General features: G+C 36.0%; 1 protein-coding gene and 2 non-coding genes across 7 annotated transcripts; all 3 read right to left on the bottom strand.

Moving 5' to 3' along the window:
- Positions 648-720, bottom strand: TRNAF-GAA. Its single transcript has one exon. It is a non-coding gene; the product is annotated as a tRNA-Phe (tRNA).
- On the bottom strand, positions 733-803 carry TRNAG-GCC. Its single transcript has one exon. It is a non-coding gene; the product is annotated as a tRNA-Gly (tRNA).
- LOC109230881 (probable serine/threonine-protein kinase At1g54610) lies at positions 1,017-8,477 on the bottom strand. Of its 5 annotated transcripts, none has more exons than XM_019396347.1 (10): positions 8,149-8,477; positions 7,778-7,932; positions 7,053-7,583; positions 5,965-6,249; positions 5,525-5,842; positions 5,149-5,376; positions 3,476-3,576; positions 3,084-3,165; positions 2,106-2,570; positions 1,017-1,513 (listed from the first exon to the last, which is right to left on the bottom strand). In XM_019396347.1, the coding sequence occupies exons 3-10, from the start codon at positions 7,443-7,445 to the stop codon at positions 1,343-1,345; spliced, it is 2,043 nt and encodes a 680-aa protein (XP_019251892.1). In that variant the 5' UTR covers positions 7,446-7,583; positions 7,778-7,932; positions 8,149-8,477; the 3' UTR covers positions 1,017-1,342. The 5 variants fall into 5 exon arrangements, with proteins under 5 accessions (XP_019251892.1, XP_019251894.1, XP_019251890.1 ...); XM_019396349.1 differs by having other exon boundaries at positions 7,053-7,189; positions 7,271-7,932; positions 8,149-8,475; XM_019396345.1 differs by having other exon boundaries at positions 7,053-7,932.

The following is a 21,562-nucleotide window of genomic DNA, read 5'->3' as shown; positions in this document are numbered from 1 at the left end:
ATCCGCCCATGTGTAATGGAGCCAGGAATTTATATAAAAAATTCAAAAAATTCTATAATATTATAGTTGGAATTTAATCTTGTAACTTACTGCAACTTTTGAACCCCTTTTATATTACGCCAGAATTTTCTGTTAGGTTAGGGAGAATCAGCAATTTATATAATTAAAAACTATTAATGTTTCCATTATTAGCACAATATATTCATTGCGGAGGGGGTTCAGTTCCAGCCTTTACTCAATCTATAAATTAAAGTTCTTAACATTGAACATGTTAGACTTTTAAAATTATAGATTTCGAATATAATATTAGAAAAATAATTTAATGACTTTGGTATAGTAAAATAAAAATGGAGTGACCATGAAACTGTTGATAACATGGTCACTGAAAAAAAAAACTAAGAATTAAAGTATATATTATCATTTCCGCTTAAATTCAATATCGTTACCCTCTTCAATTCTTTAATTAATTCCTAATTTTATTGCTATCGGTGATGTAATTCCAATTATTCGCAAAATAGTTAAAAAAAATTGCTATTCTTTTTCTCGTGAGACTGGGAAATTTTTTATTTTCCTAGAAATGTTCAAAGTAAAAGTAATAGAGTCGAAGTGTTTTTCCAGTAATTAATAAAACAGTACGAAAAGCTTAATGCGGTGAGCGTGGATCGAACACGCGACCTTCAGATCTTCAGTCTGACGCTCTCCCAACTGAGCTATCCCCGCAAATTAATCAAATGCACCAGCCGGGAATCGAACCCGGGTCTGTACCGTGGCAGGGTACTATTCTACCACTAGACCACTGGTGCTGCTTGTTTATTCACTAAATATTTAACTATTAGTTTGTGTCACTGGTATTTTACTCTAACAATTGAAAGATGAAGTTTCTTTTGACAAGTTTGTGATTCAATATGTGATTACACTATTGACACATATAAAAGTAAGCCAACAAGTAATCAAAAAATTTCATTTTCTTATGGAATATAAATGTGTAAAAACACATCAACAATGAGTAGAGTGTACGCAAACCTTAACCCATATGAGATACAAAGGCTGCTTCCGATAGACCCTCGGTGTAAGAAAAGCATGAATGTGTAAAAACACATATTAACCGTAAAAGTTAATACAAAAAAGAATGGTATGTCCTGCATTTGTAGCTGCCAATTTGACTATGTTCATGTTGACCTGATGATCTCCTAATTCTATAAGAATAATACAACAATTCCTCAAACAAACTGTACATTTACCTACTTGTGCTTTTACAAGAAAAATCTATCTACTCTTTATATGCTTATCTACCTTGTTCCTAAACTATATATAGAGAGAGAGAGAGAAAATTAAATGTTCTTCACATTCCTCGAGCCTGAGCTTGACCTGCTCTCGCCTTCTCCAGCCTCGCTCGCCGTGTAGCTTCCTGGATCTGACGATCATGGTCTTTAAGCATTTGATCTACTTTACTTGATTGAGCTAGTAGTGAACCAGAAAAATAGATCTTGTTTCCCTCGTAACCATGGTCGTTCTACACAAAGAAACAAGAGCTAGATAAGTAATCGATCATACGAGATACCCATTCTCACTAACAACCACAGGAATGTAGCAAATTAAAACAGCAAGCATGCTATTACTGACTGCACACAACATTTTGATTAGACGAGAGTTTACTGGCCTTCGAGTAAAAGTAGTAGTGATGATACGAGGGAAGCAAGGTGCAGGGCCGGAGAAGGGCCGCACCCTTGACTCAAGGGGTATGATGTTAGCAGCCTACCATGATGCAAGCATCAGTGGCTGACCCCACGACTTGAACTCGTGACCTTAGGTCACACGAGATAACTTTATCGCTGCTAGCTCCCTTTCGAGTGATGATACGAGGAACAACAAAATAAGACATCTTTGTTCAATAGCTAAAGAAGTTCTATAAGACCGCGAATTGACACAACGAATGAATATAACCGACCCCAACTTATTTGAAACTGAGGTGTGAATAATTGATTGATTGAGCTAAAGAAGTTTTGAGTATACTTGAGAGTTCGAAGTTTCAGTAGTGACTACACAGTACCTCAGTTCTCTCCGAGCACTCAAACCCTTAGATATACGTGTTTATGAGAACTTACTAGATTTGCCTCCTTCGAACTGGTCCTTCCACTTTCAAATTGATGAGAACTGGTATAGTTCTGCGTGAGATACTTCCCGTCCTGCTTCCTGGAATGTTCATCTAGCAGCCGCACTCGCCTGTCTACTTGACGGGCTGTATCGTGAGCATCTCCAGACACAACGGACCTGGATGCTGCAAAGTTTGATAGGTCGGCTCTATTCAGACCAATAGAAATATCATCATATTTCGTCCCAGATTTTGCGCCCCCAACCCCTAGAGCCAGAGGGACTGAATGAGAAAATGTCTCCGAGAGATCCTCGTTGGCTGAAAATCTCTCTGAAAGGTTCTCGAGGTGATTGTTGACAGTTTCTTTCACTGCTTGTGATGCTTTAGGTGGATCATTTCGAAAGCCAGAAGCAGCTACCTTCTGGGGATTGAACCGATCACTTTGGCTCTTAGGATTGGAACTGCTCTGCTTCCCCTGCTATAAGGAGCAAATCATAACCTCAAGTTAACCAAACCAATTGAGAACTTAAAGAAAAAACACAAGCGCAGATATATGGTATGGGTGCAGATTGACTTATTTCTGAAGCAAAGGTCAGTAAGATACAAGGGTAATCAGATATGGACTGCCCCGTAATATTTAGTGGTTGAGATCTTTTTTATTCATTTTGAGTTTTTACATAAATTTAAACCTGCTCAAAGCTCAAAAGTCACAATAATATCTCAATTTCCTTCACATTATACTACACTAATGCTCCACCAGGAAGGAAAAAGAAAACAAATCATATGCCCGCCGATAGCTACCACAAGTTTCCAATCTTTCGCGGAAATACAACTAATTTGTCAACAATTCAATTTTCAATGCATTCCAATTTCCAAGAGGAAAATTTGAAGAATCATGATTATCTAGCTTCCCGTATTGTTAGCCTCTGGCCTTAAAAAAAGGAAACTCGAATTAATTTGAACACAAATATAAACACCCATAAAAAATTACCTGCATTGACCTTGCCAACTTGGCATTAGCATCATCTGCTGGAGCTGCTTGACGTTCTTTTGATCCATTTGCATTGGCTTGCCTGCAGTAATTATTTCAGACGACTATTATGATATATACTTAGGATATTTGAAGTCCGAAAAATAAATTTTAGGTTATAAATTTTTTTTTAATTTAAGAAACGACAGAACTGTATAAGCCAAATACTGTCATTTAATGCAAACATCTATTTCGTTATGTTAGATTCATTTAAGCATTTAACCATATTCCAAGATAATGTTTATGTATAGAATTGCAAACATGTTTTAAGATGAGAAATACCATTTTTATGAAAAAAGAGACATGCTTTCAAGTTAGCCATACAAAAGATGGATTTTGTTAAGAGCATTTACCTTTTAGCTTCCTCTTCCCGCAATTTGGCATCAATTTCCTTGCTGGGAGGATATGTCGGCAAAGTTAAAGGATCACAAGCAAATGGCTTTGTGGTGAAGAACTGTAAGAACAGGGAATACCTTATTGTTAAAAAGGAAAACAGTTGTTGCTACTTTATGATGCGATAAATGATGGAAACACATTGTAGGAACAGTATAAATACGGCTACTTAGAAATACACTTAAAAATTCAGATCTGAACAGTGGTTGATTGTGTTCTTCAGTAAGCATGTCTTACACAAAATCAAGAATAAGATGAATAGTTTTAAAAAAAATGATGAATAGTTTCTCCGACGTCATTACGATAGGTTATTCAGTCTCATTTATCAAAAAAGGAGGGGGGGGGGGGGGGGGGGGGGGAGAGAACAGCAGCAACAACAAGGTTAGTCAATGTCAATCTCATCTTCCTAATGTAGGAAACTGTCTCATACTAGGGCAGCCCGGTGCAGAAGGAATCCCGCGTTCACGTAGGGTCCGGGGAAGGGCCACACCTCAGGGGGTGTGATGTAGATAGCCTACCCTAATACAAGCATTAGTGGCTGCTTCCACGGCTCGAACCCGTAACCTATAGGTCACACAAAGACAACTTTACCGTTGCTCCAAGGCTCCCCTTCGTGAAACTGTCTCATATTGCTTCTTAAATAAAGATTCCCCTTTCCCTGTCTGCTTCTTTCTTGTTGCCACTCACCCTGGCACTTGTGTGGTTACTTTGGAATAAAAACAGGACAACATTTGAAAAGGCGAACCAAGACTTTGTACATCTCATGGCATGTCCTATTTGTGCTTAATATTACTGTACCAATGAGATTATTGTTAGGGTAGATGAATGAGTGTTTCTTGTAAAGATTCATACATATGTTATATTCTCTACTTTTTGGTATAGTTATTGTGTACAGAATTCTCCCCCACAGCATCAATAATATTTTACTTTACTTTATAAAAAGATGGTTCTTTTAGGTCTCAGTACCCTTCTTTTGAAGTCTTGTTAGTTCCAATCCAACATTTTTTTTTTCCAGAAAATCAATGGCCACTTAGAACTCCCTTTATCAAAAAGCATAACCTACTTTGACTAGAACGGATATTAAGACTAAAGTTTGAATATATTGTTATACCATATTAAAAGTATTTAACATAATAGTTTGAAAAGTGATAAAATAGGAGTAGTTAGTTGAAAAATGTCACATCAAGTTTAAAATAGTAGTATTGGTAAATTTGAATTGTTGGAAGGAAATTTTAAATGGAGAAAAAGGAAAATAGTTCGAGTACTAGTAAATGACAACAGCTACCAGGCTTCAATAACAACATGAAATATGTAACATAAAGTAAATACGTTACAAAAAGTACAAACATTTTAGCATTGAAAGAAAGGATCTTGAATGACAACTCTTCAAAGCACCAACTTTTGGATGGAAAAAAGGCGGGGTGGGGTTCAGGGACAGAGCTAGAAGCCTGAATGCAGAACCCAGTAGCTTTTGCTCAAATACTGTATTTGTTACGAAATTCATTAAATATGTACAAATATTAAATTTAAAACTCAGTTAGTAGCTCTTAAATGATAGTTCTAAAAATCCAAAACCCATTAAGTTAAAATCCCGGCTCCGCCTCTAGTGGGGTTGCAGGAGTTAGAAAAGTACCTCACTCTCAAGAGCGCCAGCTGCTGTTCCTCTAAGTGAAGGATCGATAGAAAGTAATGTCTCTAGTAACCCAACAGCAGATGGAGGAAGCACCTTAAATCTTTCCCCAATACGCCGTTTGTAAGGCTGTACAGGTTTAAATACTGCTGAATAAGATAGTTTTGTTTTTTCCCAATAATCCGCAGTTGGTGAACCACAAAGCTTAAAGATTTTATGTAGTTGCTCCACCTACAACGACGGAAATTTAACTCATTCATGTTAAATCTCTGTAACTAATAATATCATAATTAAGGAGAAAAATACATTTGCGATTGAAGCGTAGTTGATTGATAGGTCGATTGACTATAGAGTCACAAAAAGTGTTAGAACTATATACCTCTGTCCTACCGGGCATTATAGGCTTGGCGACATATAATTCTCCAAGTATACAGCCAGTACTCCACAAGTCTACTGCAGCTCCATAATGACTCGCTCCAAGTAATAGCTCTGGCGGTCGATACCAAAGAGTCACAACACGGCTTGTTAATGGAACACTTTGCTGGTTATCGAAAAAGTTCGCCAACCCAAAATCAGCAATCTTTAAAGCGCCATTGTTGTCAATGAGAAGATTAGAACCCTTGATATCCCGATGCAGAACACCCCGATTATGGCAATGATCAAGTCCACTTAAAAGCTGCCGCATGTAACATTTAACCTATAAAAAACAAAATAAGATTAAAATTTAGTTGTTAAAATTGAATTGTGGAGCATGAACGAAGCAATTATCATATTAAAAAATAAGGTTTAAAGTCCAACAAATAATCCATAGAAAAGCACCTGCGGCTCTGTAAATTTAATACCGGGAACAGACGCCAATCCAGTTAGATCATGTTCCATGTACTCGAAGACAAGGTACAGACTACAAGATGCTCTTGATACAACTAAACCTTCCAATTTGATGATATTTGGATGATCAAGCCTCCGCAGAATAACAATCTCCCTTGCCATAAATTTGATACTTTCAGGATCCATTTTATCGAACCTCACTCTTTTGAGCGCAACGACTTTATCATTAACTAGGTCACGAGCCTTGTATACACTACTATAAGTTCCTTGGCCAATCTACAAGAATAAGATGCTATCACACAATCAAAAAACTACTGATTAACAATCTATGAAGTATAATTATTAATTAACAACTTTCATGATAGTTATAGTAATAGGAACCTATGAACTACAGAACTAGTATGTTAAGAACTACAATACTAGTATGTTCTAGAGTCAATTTGATTGTAGACCATATAAACTATTCATTAGAAATTAAGTGTATGATTATTAGACAATTTAATGAGTTTATCCCATATAATATCTGTTAAAGAATAATGTTCAAATACATTACAGTGATTCATTCTTATATGTTGTCATTTTAAACTCTAGACTTCTATGCATTTATTGATCTTTAAGAGAAAAAATAGAAAGTAGATTTTAAAACTTTGCTAATGGCAGCGGGTATTTTGTCCCGATAGTATAACGGAGGTTAAATGTAGACAATATTCAAAAGTAGAGGAGTAAATTTGACCCTTTTCCCTTAAGTAAATGATATTCTGTATTTTTGAAGAGCGTTGTCGTCATGTCGTGCATCATGAAATCTTCAAGGTCAGTGTGTATTCCTCATAATTCAATTGTAAGAGGATATTACCAAGATTATTACTGGCATAGAGCATACATGGCATTTATCCAAAATGGAACTATTCAAGGAAAAATAATTTGATGGAATTAAGAAATGTCACTCATGAGGAAACTAATACCTTTTTTCATGTGCTTATATTGGTATTAGAATAGATAGCAAATGCACAAGATTTAGTTGTTGTGCAATGTAATTGACATAAAAAAACTCGTCATAGAACAAGCAAACCGAATTATACCTTGTCTAATTTCTCGAAAGTATCAGCCTTGCGTGGAAGCCATCCGTTAATAGCTTCACCGGCCACAGAAGCAAGCGAAGAAGGCCATCCGGCAGCAATCAACTCCGCCTCCGTGGCTTTCGGGACAACTCCATATCCTGCAAAACTATTCACAGAAACTTCAAGCTTTTGTTTTATTTTCACATAATGATCGTCCCCGACCCTTTTAGATCCATTACCTTTCCTACCGAAAGAACCAACCTCAGCATCCCCACTTTCCAACTTCTCTTTCACCCTGAAACTTTCTCTTCTCTTTGACACCACAGTTGATGCCCCTTTAGCTAATTCTCTCGTCTTTTGGCCGTCTCGCCTATCTTTGAAAGCCCGAGAAGCTTTCCCACAAACACAACCCATAATCAACAAACCTAAAGACCTACTCAAAGAGTTGTCCCAAATCCTCTAAAGTTGTAAGCTACTGCTCCACAAAAGCCAGGTGCGGATGTCGAGTTCAACCTATGGTTTCATCCGAACCCAATAGCTTTGGCTCCGACCCTGTATAAATGTCAAAAACTTCACTAAATAAGTACAAAATAATTGTTCTCGAACCCATAAAGTTCAAATCTCGTATCCGCCTCAAAACAAGGCTTAGCAAAAAACCATATTTTCCAAAAGAACCATTGAACAAATGCTTAAACAATCTCAACACAAGCAATAAAATCTCAAACAGAATTGTCTGGAATAACAACAACTCAAGATTCCAATTCAAAAGAGGGGCAGCCGGTGCACTAAGCTCCCGGTATGCGGGGTTCCGGGGAAGGGTCGGACCACAAGGGTCTATTGTATGCCGCCTTATCCTGCATTTCCGCAAAATGCTATTTCCACCGCTCGAACTCGTGACCTCCTGGTCACATGACAGCGACTTTATCAGTTACGCCAAGGGCTCCCCAAGATTCCAATTCAAAGCTATCAAATATAGAACTTAAAAAAGAACCACTTATATGAAATACCCAAAACTGGAATCATATAAACTGCATAGAGGAACTAGCTATAACACCAAAAAGATCCCAACTTTTCACACAATTCAATAATACAAGTGAAATCAAGATTTCATTAATACCTTGTTTGGACCTCAATAATAATAAACCCCAAAAATTTCAAAGGCTTGATCTTCACAATTCTTTCAAAAGCTACTCAGAAAACACAAGTAAAAAAGGGTATTTGATTTTGAGTGAAAGAATTTGCTTCGTTACTTTTTGAGTACTGCTCAACGCGTAACTGAATTGAAGATTCATATGAAAGCATTCAACTTAAAATATAGACAAAAGAAAAGATAAAAAATTATTCAAAAGATAAATAAAGAGAGGAAAAAAAAAAAAAAAAAAAGAGGAGTCGCCATAAAGTTCAGTCAGACAAGATATGCTGAAGGCACTCGCTCTCTCTCTCTCTCACACACACACACACAGTAAAAAAGAGGCATAAGGGGTCGTTGATTCGACAGTTTGGGATAGTACCACTGCTTTTAGTTTCTGAGACAATATTTTACAGTATTTTTTCAATCACATTACTCCCTCTAATCCATAATAAGTGACTATTTTATCTTTTTATTTTGGTCCAAAATAAGTGTCTATTTATATAATCAAGAAGAAATTAATTTTATTTTTCTAAAATTTACCCTTATTTACATATTTCGATGTGTTAAGATAATAATTAATTAAGATTAATTTTGTAAATACATCTTTTTTCTCTAGAAGTTCTATTTCCTTAATATGTGGCAAAGGTAAAATGGTCACTTATTGTGGACATGAAAGAGTATTTTACTATAAACAGTCGTAAGCCCGTTTGGACATAAAAAAGATTTCCCTTTTTTCGAAAAAAATTTCACTTTATTTCGAAATCGGCGTTTGTTCATAAAATTTTCAATTTTCACTTGAAGATGCATTTTGGAAATTCTCGAAAATTTAAAAAACTCCAAAAAACTGTTTTTCAAAATTTCTACTCAAATCACTCACAAAACTTCAAAACAACCCAAAATTATATTCATGTCCAAACACAACTCTAAATTTCAAAAACCATTTTCACTTTAAAAAAAATTCACCTTTTTTGGGGAATTTTACTATTCTTATGTCCAAACGCCCACGTAGTTTGAACCAAACACGACTTTCGAAAGAATGTTTTTGTACTGTCGACCAAACAGAAAAAGAAAAAACAAAGGAAACCAAACTTAAGAAATGTCAAATTAATTAAAAGAAACATACATGTATGTAACTGTCCGAAGTAGATAAAATTTGAAAAATTTAAGAAAGGTCTTTGAAATTATCCCTATTTTAATTGATATATAACTAATAAGTACCAGCTTTGACTATTTTTCTCTATCCAGAAAGTAATTGACGTCTACTATTCATCATTGTATTTCTCAGTATTAAAAGAATTATTATTTTGATTATTCGGAGAGTGTTTTGAATAAAGTTTTCAGCTAAGAAATTTATGGGCTAGATATTACTTGACATTCTTAGGCCTTTTTGTTACTAATTGAAGTGAATTGATAGAGGTTTTACGTGGATAATGTTTTTATGTGGGTTTTTTTTTTTTTTTTGTGTAGGTGAAGACAAGATGAATATAGAATTAGCGACCGCGCAACTGATGGTGTCAGCGCGGCATAGAGGGTAGGAGAAGATACAGCGTTGGGCTAGATTATGCACGTCCAGATGCGCGTCTATGGTCCAGGTGCGCAATAGCGCATGTCCCCCCTACGAGAAACTCAAGTTAGAGCTATTTTGTAATTTTCTAGGTGTTACCCCTAAACTATATAAGGCTTAAGCTCGTCTCAAACTGGGTATCTTGGAGTTTCGAAAATACTTTTAATGTGAGGAGGACAAGGGAAACAAAGGGGACTTGAACATTCCATCCGAATCGATTCAATACAAAAGTTTGATTGATTTCTTGGGTTGTAATGTCTTCCTGCTTTCTTAATACCCTTGTGATGAACATATTCTCCATTGAATATGGAAGTCTTTCTTAGGATTTTTGAGAATTATGATGTCGGTTAATGTTATTTAAGAATTTAACTCTTGTTTTTTTTTTTTTTTTTGAGAATAGGGATAATATTGCATTAATACTGATGTGTGGCAATAATTCATGGTTTAGCACATTATGTGCCTTGCATTTTACATGCTTTAATGATAAATTACACTTTATTTGCGCGTCATGGAATCTATTTTATGTGTAGGTGAATTGGAGATGAAAGTAGAGCAAAAGGGATACTTAAACGTTGAAAGTGTGCTCGAGAACAGTGAAAAGGAGAGGCCAGCTCAACCAGGCTTTAGCCTGGCGAGACCAGCCAAAGGCCAGGTTGAACCGGGCTTTAGCCTGGCGAGGCCAGCCAAAGGCCAGGCTGAACCAGGCTTTAGCCTGGCGAGGCCAGCCAAAGGCCAGGCTGAGGCTGGCGTTAGGCTAGCGACGCCAGGCCTGGGGCCAGGTCCAGTCCGAGTTTTGAAGACTTAATTCGTCTCCTGGTTTGACTAGGACTTGGCCTACACGTTTAGGTCTTTTCCTACACATATAAATAGACCTAAAAACGTCACTTTTGACAGACTTCAGACAGACGAGAGATTGAGTTTGGACACTTTAGACCTAAGGAGGCTAAGGAGACCGAAGATTCGACTTAAGGAGGCAAGAACACACTAGGAGCAAGGCGGAGAATTCTTCTACGAGTTTTTCACTTCCTTCTTCCTATTTTCATTATTGGTTATGAATTCTAGTATTGTAGTTATGCATATTATTGTGAATAGCTAATTTGTTATATATGGTTTTGATGGAACCTTTTGGAGGATGATTTTCCTGTTACGTTAATATAGTTTTACCGTAGTATTTTCTCTATTTGTTCAACTACGTTATTATTGTGGTTGGTTAAAGAGCTCTCAATCGACTCTGCCTATTTAGTCTGTATTACTCGAGAGAGAGTGCATATTTAGGTAGTTGTTGAACAGCATCACTCCTAACGTATATGAGGGATCAATATGGAGGGTTTAAAGGTGGATTAGGGATAACGAAAGCTTGGTGCGATCCGAGTCAGCCGTACTTAATGCCAGCTAGAGTAATTCGGGAGAATATATCTAGTAAATTGTGGTAATTACTCGGGAGAGAGTTACGACAGTCAGAATGCTCATGATCGGTAGAGAAAACTTAGGCAAATTATAGAAAACGTAGCGGAAAGGATTCCGACAATAGGGGAAATCATAACTCTAGACCTCCTCAATCGTTTCTCCAATTTGTAGTATCTTTAGTTGTTAATCTACTACTTTAATTATTTAGTTATTCTTAATATTTATATATTAGGAATTGTTCGAGCTTATCTTCTTAGTGATAGTCAACAACTGTAGCTAAGCTTTAGTTCTCTGTAGGATTCGACTCCGGACTTGTAAACCGGATTATATTTGCAAGGACCGCTTAGTCCTTTTTATAAGGCATAGTTGGGCATGATCAAATTTTGGCGCCATTGTCGGTGACGTAACAGTGTAACTGTAGGTGTACATATTGCTAGGTTTCAAGTTCGAACTGTTATTTTCATTTTTTGTATTTGATTTTATTTAGTTTTGTTTTATTTGTAGATTTTAAAAACATGGCATCTTGGAATTATGAGAGTTTTGATGTTGGTAATTCTACTTTTAATCCTCCTCATGCATATTGTGAAGGAAACCACCCAGTGCAAAATTGTCAAAATATTTTCAAGAGCGAGTTGTGTGCACCAACTCAATCTTATGTGTGGAACATGTGTGATATGTGTGGTGGTCAAGATGGTCACTTTCTTGGTTGTGCTTATAATTCTTATCTTCCCCCAACCCCTTACTTTGATGGTTCTTCTTTTTCTTTTGAGGATAACAGGAATAAAGAACCTAGGGAAGCTGACCTAAAGGAGATCAAAGATATGTTAAAGTGCCATGTGGAACAATATAATGAGAAACCACAGCAGATACAAAGGCAAGAGGCAACTATTCACCACTTGGAGGCTCAAGCGAATAAACTAATTAAACCTTGTAAAGCGCAACAAGTTTACATTGTGGATAGTAGTCAAGAAGAGCATGAATTGGCTACAGAAATTGCCATTATACTGGAGGATTTAAAAAAATATGAGGAGATGCTAGTGGAGAAGGCCAGAGTAGAACACCAACAATCAATCGAACTAGATTTTGAGGATTCCAATGTTGTAGAAGAGATACTAGAGTCAACCAAGGACATTGAGGATACATATTTAGTTGACTCTAGTGTCATTGATACTAAGGATGTTGACAATCCCAATGTTCATGTAGTTGAGCGCATTGGTCCACACTCCAAGCATTTTTCCACATTGTGTTTGAATGATGATATGGAAATAGAGTCGTCCGAGCCACTTGATAAGTCAAGGGATGAGGAACAAGGTGCCTACATTCTGGAATTTTTCTTGCCAGAAAATCAGGATTACACACCTCGAGTAAAGGCCAAGAAGTGCAGAATGCTACATTGGTTGTTTGGGCTAGTTAGATTTGTTCCTCCACCCCTGGAGCATAGCCAAAAACTTAATGCCAAATTGGGGGTCCAATTCATAAGTTCAAAGTGAAGGCAGAAAGTGATTCGCGTCGTGCCACGAAATTAAATCAAGCGCTTGTTGGGAGGCAACCTAGCTTTACTGCTTTATTTTATTTTATTTTTATTATAGATTTTTTTAAATTAGATTATTTTTGTAGTGTCGATTTTTGATTTTCTAGGAGCATGGAAAGCAAAGCTATTGGAAGGATGCAATAGCAAACCAGTGGGTGGAACTAAGTGTGAGGTACCCGCACGAAGGACCAGACCTGGGAGAAGTCTGAGTACCCCATGAGCTGCTAGTGCTTCGGCCTTTGGCCTACCAGGGAGTTTCTTTTACCCTCTTATTAGTATGATGTGCATTGGGGACAATGCACAATTTTAAGTGTGGGGTAAGGAGATTGTCTGGGTGACTTTCTATGCTACTTTAGCTGTGTTAGTTTAATTGAATAACGTTTTTTTTTTTAAAAAAAAAAGAAAAAGATTGGACTTTTCCCGACAATGGATCTATTAGACAATTTTCTTGAGGGATCTAAGTCTAAAGAAAAAAAGGACAAAAAGATTTTCTTTGTAGGTAGTGTAGTAATTGCCCCTTGGTTTTTCTTTGTGCCGTGGTTCTTTTCCAAGGGTTTTGTTTGAACCGGGTGTAGTTAGTTTTATTTTTTTTAGGAGTAGGAGCTAGTGTGAGATGAATTGAATTGCAGCGATATCTCTTAACTTTGTTATGCCTTGAGAATAGTGAGTACTTTGGTTGTGACGCTTAGGCTCAGTTTTTGACTCTTGAAGAAGTACCTTAAATCGTATGATCTTAAATTTGCTTAACTGCTTTGACTAGAGTGTCGTGATAAAACCAATCCTGAGTGAGTTATGTGCCATGTCTGTGTGAGGTTTGTATTTATTCTGTGCATTACATTTGATGTCTAGAACTTGCCCCGTGTGTGTGCAAAGCGAAATAGTAGTCTTATTCAGTCAGAGAAGTGATATAGGCGGTTCTTTGTTAAGCCAGATATATATAGAGTACCCACCTAAATTTGATGTATCATAGTTAACCCCGTTAAGCCTATAATCATGTTTCTTTGGTAACCACATTACAAGTTGTACCCCTTTGTTTGAATCGACCATATATTTGAACCTTGTCACCTCTCATGAGCACTTGAATTGTGATGAATAATAAAAAAGTTAAAGTGTGGGGTGGTGGGTTGTCTTTTGAGTGGAACAAGTGAAATAAGGAGAAAGGTGCACCGTTTGAAAGAAAAAAGAAATGTGTCAATAAAAGCCATTTGGAAAGAGAAAGAAAAAAAAAGAAAAAAAAATGGCGCCGTTGCCGGGGATGGTGGTGGCTATTGATGTACTGGTGCTTAAAGAAGTAGGGGTAAAATATAGTGAAGTTAAGGTGGAGTTTTGGTTTGACATAAGTATGGGCTTGAAGGTTAAAGTGTTTGTATTAAAGTGCTTAAGGGAGGTGTAGTCACTTATATCCAAATGTATCCTACCCGACCCACAGCCTACATTACAACCAATGAAAGTCCTATTTGATCTTAGACTGAATGAACTCGATTAGTGGAGTGTTACACTACGGGAAAGCTTATGGTGCGTCATTTGGGTCATATGAAGGTTATTTCTGAGAGCGAGTGAATTTTTCCTATCTTGAGTTCCTATGTTATTAAAATTCATTGTATGTGGAACTAAGCTCTTTGATTGGGTGAGGGCACATGATTCATAAAGGAAAGGTATTGTTGTTGACTTCCATGTTAGAGTAAGTAAGTGAATTGTGAATAGGGCATGGTATTTGTGAGTCGATTCTTGAGGCGAGGATGTCACACCTTTGTGCTTAAACTATTTTAAAGATTCTTGGTATAATGAGTTAAGGGAATTTCTTAATAGGTTGTGGCCATGAGTGTAGTTTGATTGTTCGAGGACGAGCAATATTTAAGTGTGGGGTATTGATGTGTGGCTATAATTCATGGTTTAGCACATTATGTGCCTTGCATTTTACATGCATTAATGATAAATTACACTTTATTTGCACGTAATGGAGTCTATTTTGTGTGTAGGTGAATTGGAGATGAAAGTAGAGCAAAAGGGATACTTAAACGTTGAAAGTGTGCTCGAGAACAGTGAAAAGGAGAAGCCGGGCAAAGACCAGCTCAACTAGGTTTTAGCTTGGCGAGGCCAGCCAAAGGCCAGGCTGAACCAGGCTTTAGCCTGGCGAGGCCAGCCAAAGGCCAGGCTGAGGCTGGCGACGCCAGGCCTGGGGCCAGGTCCAGTCCCAGTTTTGAAGACTTAATTCGTCTCCTGGTTTGACTAGGACTTGGCCTACATGTTTAGGTCTTTTCCTACACATATAAATAGACCTAAAAATGTCACTTTTGATAGACTTTAGACAGATGAGAGATTGAGTTTGGACACTTTAGACCTAAGGAGGCTAAGGAGACCGGAGATTCGACCTGAGGAGGCAAGAACACACTAAGAGCAAGGCAGAGAATTCTTCTACGAGTTTTTCACTTCCTTCTTCGTATTTCCATTATTGGTTATGAATTCTAGTAGTGGAGTTATGCATACTACTGTGAATAGCTAATTTTTTCTCTAGGGTTTTGATAAAATCTATTGGAGGATGATTTTCCTGTTACATTAATATAGTTTTACCGTAGTATTTTCTCTATTTGTTCAACTACGTTATTATTGTGGTTGGTTGAAGAGCTCTCAATCGACTATGCCTATTTAGTGTGTATTACTCGGGAGAGAGTGCATATTTAGGTAGTTGTTAAACAACATCACTCCTAACGTATATGAGGGATCAATACGGAGGGTTTAAATGTGGGATTAGGGATATCGAAACCTTGGTGCGATCCGAGTGAGCCGTACTTAATGCCAGCTAGCGTAATTCGGGAGAATATGTCTAGTAAATTATGGTAATTACTCGGGAAGAGTTACGACAGTTAGAGTACTCATGATCGGTAGAGAAAACTTAGGCAAATTTATAGGAAACGTTGCGAAAGGATTCCGACAATAGGGGAAATCCTAATTCTAGACCTCCTCAATCGTTTCTCCAACCCGTAGTATCTTTAGTTGTTAATATACTACTTTAATTATTTAGTTAATTAGATATAAGAATCTTAATATTTATAACTTAGGAATTGTTCGAGCTTATATTCTTAGTGATAGTTAACAACTGTAGCTAAGCCTTAGTTCTCTATGGAATTCGACTCAGGACTTTAAACCGGATTATATTTGCAACGACCGCTTAGTCCTTTTTATAAGGCATAGTTGGGCATGATCAAATACTAAGGTGGTTCAGATAGCATACATTCCATACTAGTGTCTTTTAGGACACTTTCGTTACCTAAGCTTGTTAGCATATTACATGCATCATACGAAACTTGCTTAACAAAAGATATAGTCCCTTCCTTATCCTATCTAATTGTTGCATTACAAAAAAAGGTGGGCTTGATAATCGATAAGGTTTATTGAGGATAGGCATCTTCACAGCTTCCTTGGCCAGCAGATGTGCAACAGCATCTCTTTGACGAAAATTATGCCTGATCAGCATCTCCCTCCCTTGGAGCATTAACAACCTGCAGCAAAGTGTGGTTGAGTTAGTTATGTTTGGTTCCAAAGTTAAAAGTTTCACCGCTTCTGTTGCATCTGATTCTATCTCCAGCAGAAATAGATTGAGGTCCGTGGCCAGCTTCATTCCCTCTTGTATCGCAAGTAGCTCAGCTTGCAGTGCATTAGATGTGAAATATATTTTGAAATCCTGCAATCCATGTCCCTGTGCTATTCCTGAAGATGCCTCCCAAACTTGCTTGCATGTTAGTTTCTAAAAAAGCTCCATCCACATTTAATTTATACCAATATTTAGGAAGTTTATGCCAATGGATAGTGATTGTTTTCTTGTGGTTGGCCTCCTTGTTCGCTAATAATTTAAATTCAATGGTCTGGCTCACTATTGAATTGCAACAAAAAGGGAGACTTGTGTTTTGATGGTTATTGTAGTTTCTATTTTTCCATGGGCCCCATATTGTAAATGGAAACAGGTCATCCCACTGTATTAGACCGCTGTGAATAATGGGAGAGCAATTATTTAGGGTGAGAAGCCAATACTTATTGTTATTTAAAAGAGAAGTATGTATGCCTAATTCTTCCCAAAATTGCCTCGCTATAGGACAATGCATAAATATATGCTCAATGGTCTCAATGTCTGTGTGACACATAGGGCAAGTAATATATATATTTATGTCAATGTGGCCTAGGTATGCTCTACAAGGGATTCTATTATGAAGGCATTGTCATAAAAAGAATTTGATTTTATTGGGACAGTGTAGTTTCCAAATCGAGTTGAAGTCTTTATCCGCTTTTTGGTAACTATCGTTAGATCATAGGATGATCAAGTCGTAAACTGGCCACTACTGGTCAAGTCCCATATAGGTTTATCTTTTCCAGTCTTTATATGTGGTAGTTCAATAGCACGTATTCGGTTGGAAATAGTATCAGGTATATCAAAGGATAAGGTGGAGAGGTTCCACTTATCATTGAGGGATAGATCGTGAAAGGTCACTTTAAGGTCGCAAAGGAAAAAAGGGCCTTGTATGCATTGTCAAAGAGGAGGAGTTTTAGGGATCCATTTGGATTCCCAAATATTTAATTTGGTTGAATGGTGAGGTTGCCATAGAATACCTTTATTGCAAATACTCTATCCTTTCAAAATCCCCCACCAGATGAAAGAACTGCTTGCGTTGGAGGCTTTTGAGGACGAGTACTTTGTGGCTATGAGCTTAGCCCAGGGAGATGTTGTATTATTTACCCATCTTCATGTTAAGTTAGTGAGGGAGGCGAGGTTTTTTGATGAGCTTTGTATAGTCCTAGGCCTCCCTTGTCTTTAGGTTTGGTAATAGTGTTCCAGCTAATAAGGTGTAAATTCTTCTTGACATTTTTTATTCCCCAAATGAAGTCACTCTGAATTTTATCAATTTGATTAAGGATTCTCTTAGGAAGAAAAGTATATTGCATATAGTAGCTAGATATAGAGTTTAAGGTCGGCTGGGCCAAGGCTGTTCTTCCCGCTAGGTTTAAGAAATTGGATTTCCAATTTGCTAATTTCCTTCTCATTGACTCAATGACAAAGTAGTAATCAGAGTAAGTAGGACTTTTTTCCATTATTGGAAATCCTAGGTACTTATCAAAGTCTTTGGGACTTTTATCCCCAGATTGTTGGCAATTGTAATAGTAATTTCATTATGGCAATTAAGAGGGATATAGATCTTTGATTTATCTTAATTGACTTTTTGTCAAGAGTGTGTACAAAATAAATCTAAAATATTTTTAATAGTGGTGCAAGACTTCATATTCACTTTAGACATTAAAGTTAAGTCATCTGCAAAGAAGAGATGGGAGAGTAGGGGTCCTTTATTGCTAATAGTAATTGGATCCCAATTAAGGGTGTCTACTTGGTACGAGATCAGACGAGAGAACATTTCCATGCAAAAGATAAAAATATACAGGGACATAGGATCACCTTGTTGTATTCCCCCACTTGGGCTAGAATATGTTGTAGCGGTTCCATTAACAAGCACTGCAATAGTTGTTTGAATTTGTTGAGAGAGTTTCGAATTGAAGTACAAAAGTATTTACTATTTACTTTAATAGCTAGAGAAGTATTATCATGAATATTTATTGTTTTATCTTGTTTGGATAAATTTAATGATTCTTATAGGTAATCAAAAGAACTTGCGAAGTTATCAATTGACTCAATCTCGGAAGAATAGTCTAAAAACATTCTTCGTCACACCAATTATTCAAAGTGTTCTTGCATATGTTTATATTGGTTTTCATTAGGTTATCTAGCGGAATTCATGTTCATTCGAAAGAAAAATTTGAATTCTAAAGATAATCTAATCTTCTATTGAATTCGTAAGAATCAATAGAAATTAAATATTGAACTTAGAACAGAGTTAGATCCTAAATAATAGTTGTTCCCCTATCTTGTCAATGCCCTTATTTCTCTCATTGATATTCGTTCGTCGTAGCTTAACTCTTGGTTTCCTATAATCAATAGTTATTTGTTAATTTTAGTTTATTACTCTTGGTTCTTCAACCATCTAAAAACCAAAGGTTTATTCTCTAGAATAGCGATAAGTTGAAAATTATTCGAATATTCTTTAAATCAATTTATATGGAGACGATCAATGAACTATACTTACTTTGACTAGTGAGCTTTAGTTTTTATATGCTGATTTTGCACTTGACAAAAATAGTAGTATACTTGAAAGAATAAGGTACATAACATTAGAACAATTTAGGATGGTGAAGTTGGTTCGCTCGATCAAGTTAAAATATTGAATACTCAATCATGGCTTGACTGTAAATTTGGGCCGTGACAATTTACTACTCGGGCATGAAGCTTATTTGAGCTTCCATTTATTTGGGGAATTTGTTCTTTTATTTTTTCAAGTGAACACGTATTATATCTGAAGTATATATATTTAGAAGAAGAATTTTCCTGGATTAGGTAATCAGTAAGTATAATATTCATAGACTGAAGAAGGGGAGTAGTTAATTAACGATGGAAATATCAAAGAACAAGACAATGATTAGTGTATTTCTTTTTAATCTATTTTAAAAAGTTGTATAGAGAAATAGACACATACCAAGATAATAAAGGTAGTGACCAACTTAAAAATTCAAGTGGTATATATTTGACTGAAAATTTTAAATAAAACTGTTGAGTGTTGTCCATCAATTAAATCTTGTACATTTCTTTTCAAATTTCCAACTATTTTTTCAGCTAACATTGTCCCACTGTTGACGAAAAATTCAATATGACATACTCAGAAAATTTATTAATTTTTAAATATGTTTTTTTGTCCTCGGAATAAATTTCAAACTGGATTTGAAAGAGAAGACTATTCAGGTGTTTATGTTGAAAATATTTTTGTTGAAATTTTATTAGTGTACTTTGATAAGTGTCCCACATTGAATGAAAAAAATGAAATGTTATTTTAGGATAAAATACAAAATTAACCAAACGGTCAAAACTAATTATATTTACTAGCCAAAACGTTTTGAAAATACACTACTTTCTAATGATGTCAAACACTATTAAGTAGTTGAACAGCTGAAGTGGTGAACCAAAGAGCTAACGGAAATTACTACTATCCTTTTTAAATTATGTGTTTTAATGTACTATTTACTAGCTTTTTAAAAACAAATATTTTTTTGGTAAGTTTTTAATTATAGTATTTTCATTTTACCTTTTTGATATTCAAGTATTTAGGGTAGAAGCTATTAGTTCAACTCAACCCATACCTTTCGCTTCTACACTGCATTTTTGCCTATAAAATTATTAAATATGTACAAATAATAAATTTTGAACAAATTAAGTTAAATGAGATATGGTAGAATTGTGAATCTGAACCCATAAAATTTAAATCCTGAATTTGCACTCTGCTAAGTGACACAATATATTTAAAATCACAAGATTCAAAAGGCTATTTTTAATATATTACTCCATAAAACAAAAGATTCAAAGTTCTCTGTATATTCTAATTCTATATTATGTCTAGTCAAACTAAGACATAAAATAAAATGGGTATAACAAAGCAGTTAGTCGTAATGCCAAATAAGATATTTAGAATTGAAATACATTTTGGTCTAAAGAAAAAAAAAATTAATTGATATAGCAAAAATGTGGGGAAAATGATTGTTGAAATTTCCAAGTGAAATTGATGAAACACAAATGCCCATTTTCCTCAAAAATCAATTTTGCAGAGAACTCTTTCGACAAAAGTACATCAATCACAGCACAATGCCGATACACACAATCTCTGCTATTCTTTTTTTCTTTTTAGAAATTATCTATTTGAAGAAAATAAGGAAAAAAAGAAATGAAAATGAAAACAACCAAGATAAGAAAAGGGTTTAGGGTTTTAACGCCCTCTATGAGATACAAAGATATGTTTTGTAGACGGCAAGGCTAACTATGCTTATATAGGCGTAGCCCGCAGATAAAAAGGGGATGTGCACAAATAGCCAGTTTTAGGACCCTTATTTAAAGAATAACCGAAATTTACAAAATTTTAAACTTTAACCACTTTACAATTAACTTCATCGGGTCTGAAGTTGAGAATCATGGGTCTGAAGTTTCAAACCTCAGACCTGATGGTTTGAGTTGACCTGAATGCAAGAAGAAGAAGAAGAAACAGCAACTGCATGAGCCGTTCGAAATTTGTTAAAACTGGTTAAAAGTTAAATGATTTTTAAAAACTAGATAATGTTAAATTGAGGTGCTCAAAGCCAAAAAAATACAGAATAGGACACTTTTTAGGTGGTCTTTAACTTTTGGCTTCTATAGGTCGATAGGCAGAATTTCAATGTCAAAAGTTAAAGTGTTGGCCATGAACAAGCTAGGAGCAACACTTGTTAAACTTGAAATTGCCCATGGAACAAGTGCGGAACAAAAATTCAAGATCATATACTTTAATGGGTCGTTTGGTATGAGGTATAAGAAGGTATAAGGGTGGTATAACAATTTAATACTACCTTAATACTTTGTTTGGTTAGTAAACCACGTATAAGTTATCCCGATGTTAATTTTAACACCGGGATAACTTATACCTTATAAAAGGTGGGATAATTAACATCGGTATAACTTATACCTTCTTCTTAGAAATTATGCAATTGTCATTCTTAATACAACATACCAAACAATGAATAAACAACAATCCCAGCATAACTAATCCGAGCATAACGTATACCGGTATAAATTATATTCCAACCAAACGACCCTAAGGGCTATTTATGTACTTCACCGCTTCAAAGCGCCCGTGGAACACGCGCGGGACAAAAATTCAAGTCATACACTTTGAGGGCTATTTATGTAATTCACCCCCTCAAAGCGGCTAGCTGATGTAATTTCTACCAGAAAAAGGGTTCAGGGTTTTAGCCATTTCCCGGGCATATTAAGGTCTGTATAA

The sequence above is a fragment of the Nicotiana attenuata genome, chromosome 8 (assembly GCF_001879085.1).
Source record: "Nicotiana attenuata strain UT chromosome 8, NIATTr2, whole genome shotgun sequence".
Classification (NCBI taxonomy): Eukaryota; Viridiplantae; Streptophyta; class Magnoliopsida; order Solanales; family Solanaceae; genus Nicotiana; species Nicotiana attenuata.
This window is presented reverse-complemented; position numbering and strand designations above follow the sequence as displayed.

What these genes read in the sequence shown, in the direction of transcription:
- LOC109230881 (XM_019396345.1), bottom strand. Translation starts at nt 7,445, where the DNA reads ATGGGTTGTGTTTGTGGGAAAGCTTCTCGGGCTTTCAAAGATAGGCGA. An exon ending in CTTTCGAGAAATTAGACAAG is followed by an intron (nt 6,250 to 7,052) that starts GTATAATTCGGT and finishes TTATTCTTGTAG; the next exon opens with ATTGGCCAAGGAACTTATAG. An exon ending in TAATGCCCGGTAGGACAGAG is followed by an intron (nt 5,377 to 5,524) that starts GTATATAGTTCT and finishes CCGTCGTTGTAG; the next exon opens with GTGGAGCAACTACATAAAAT.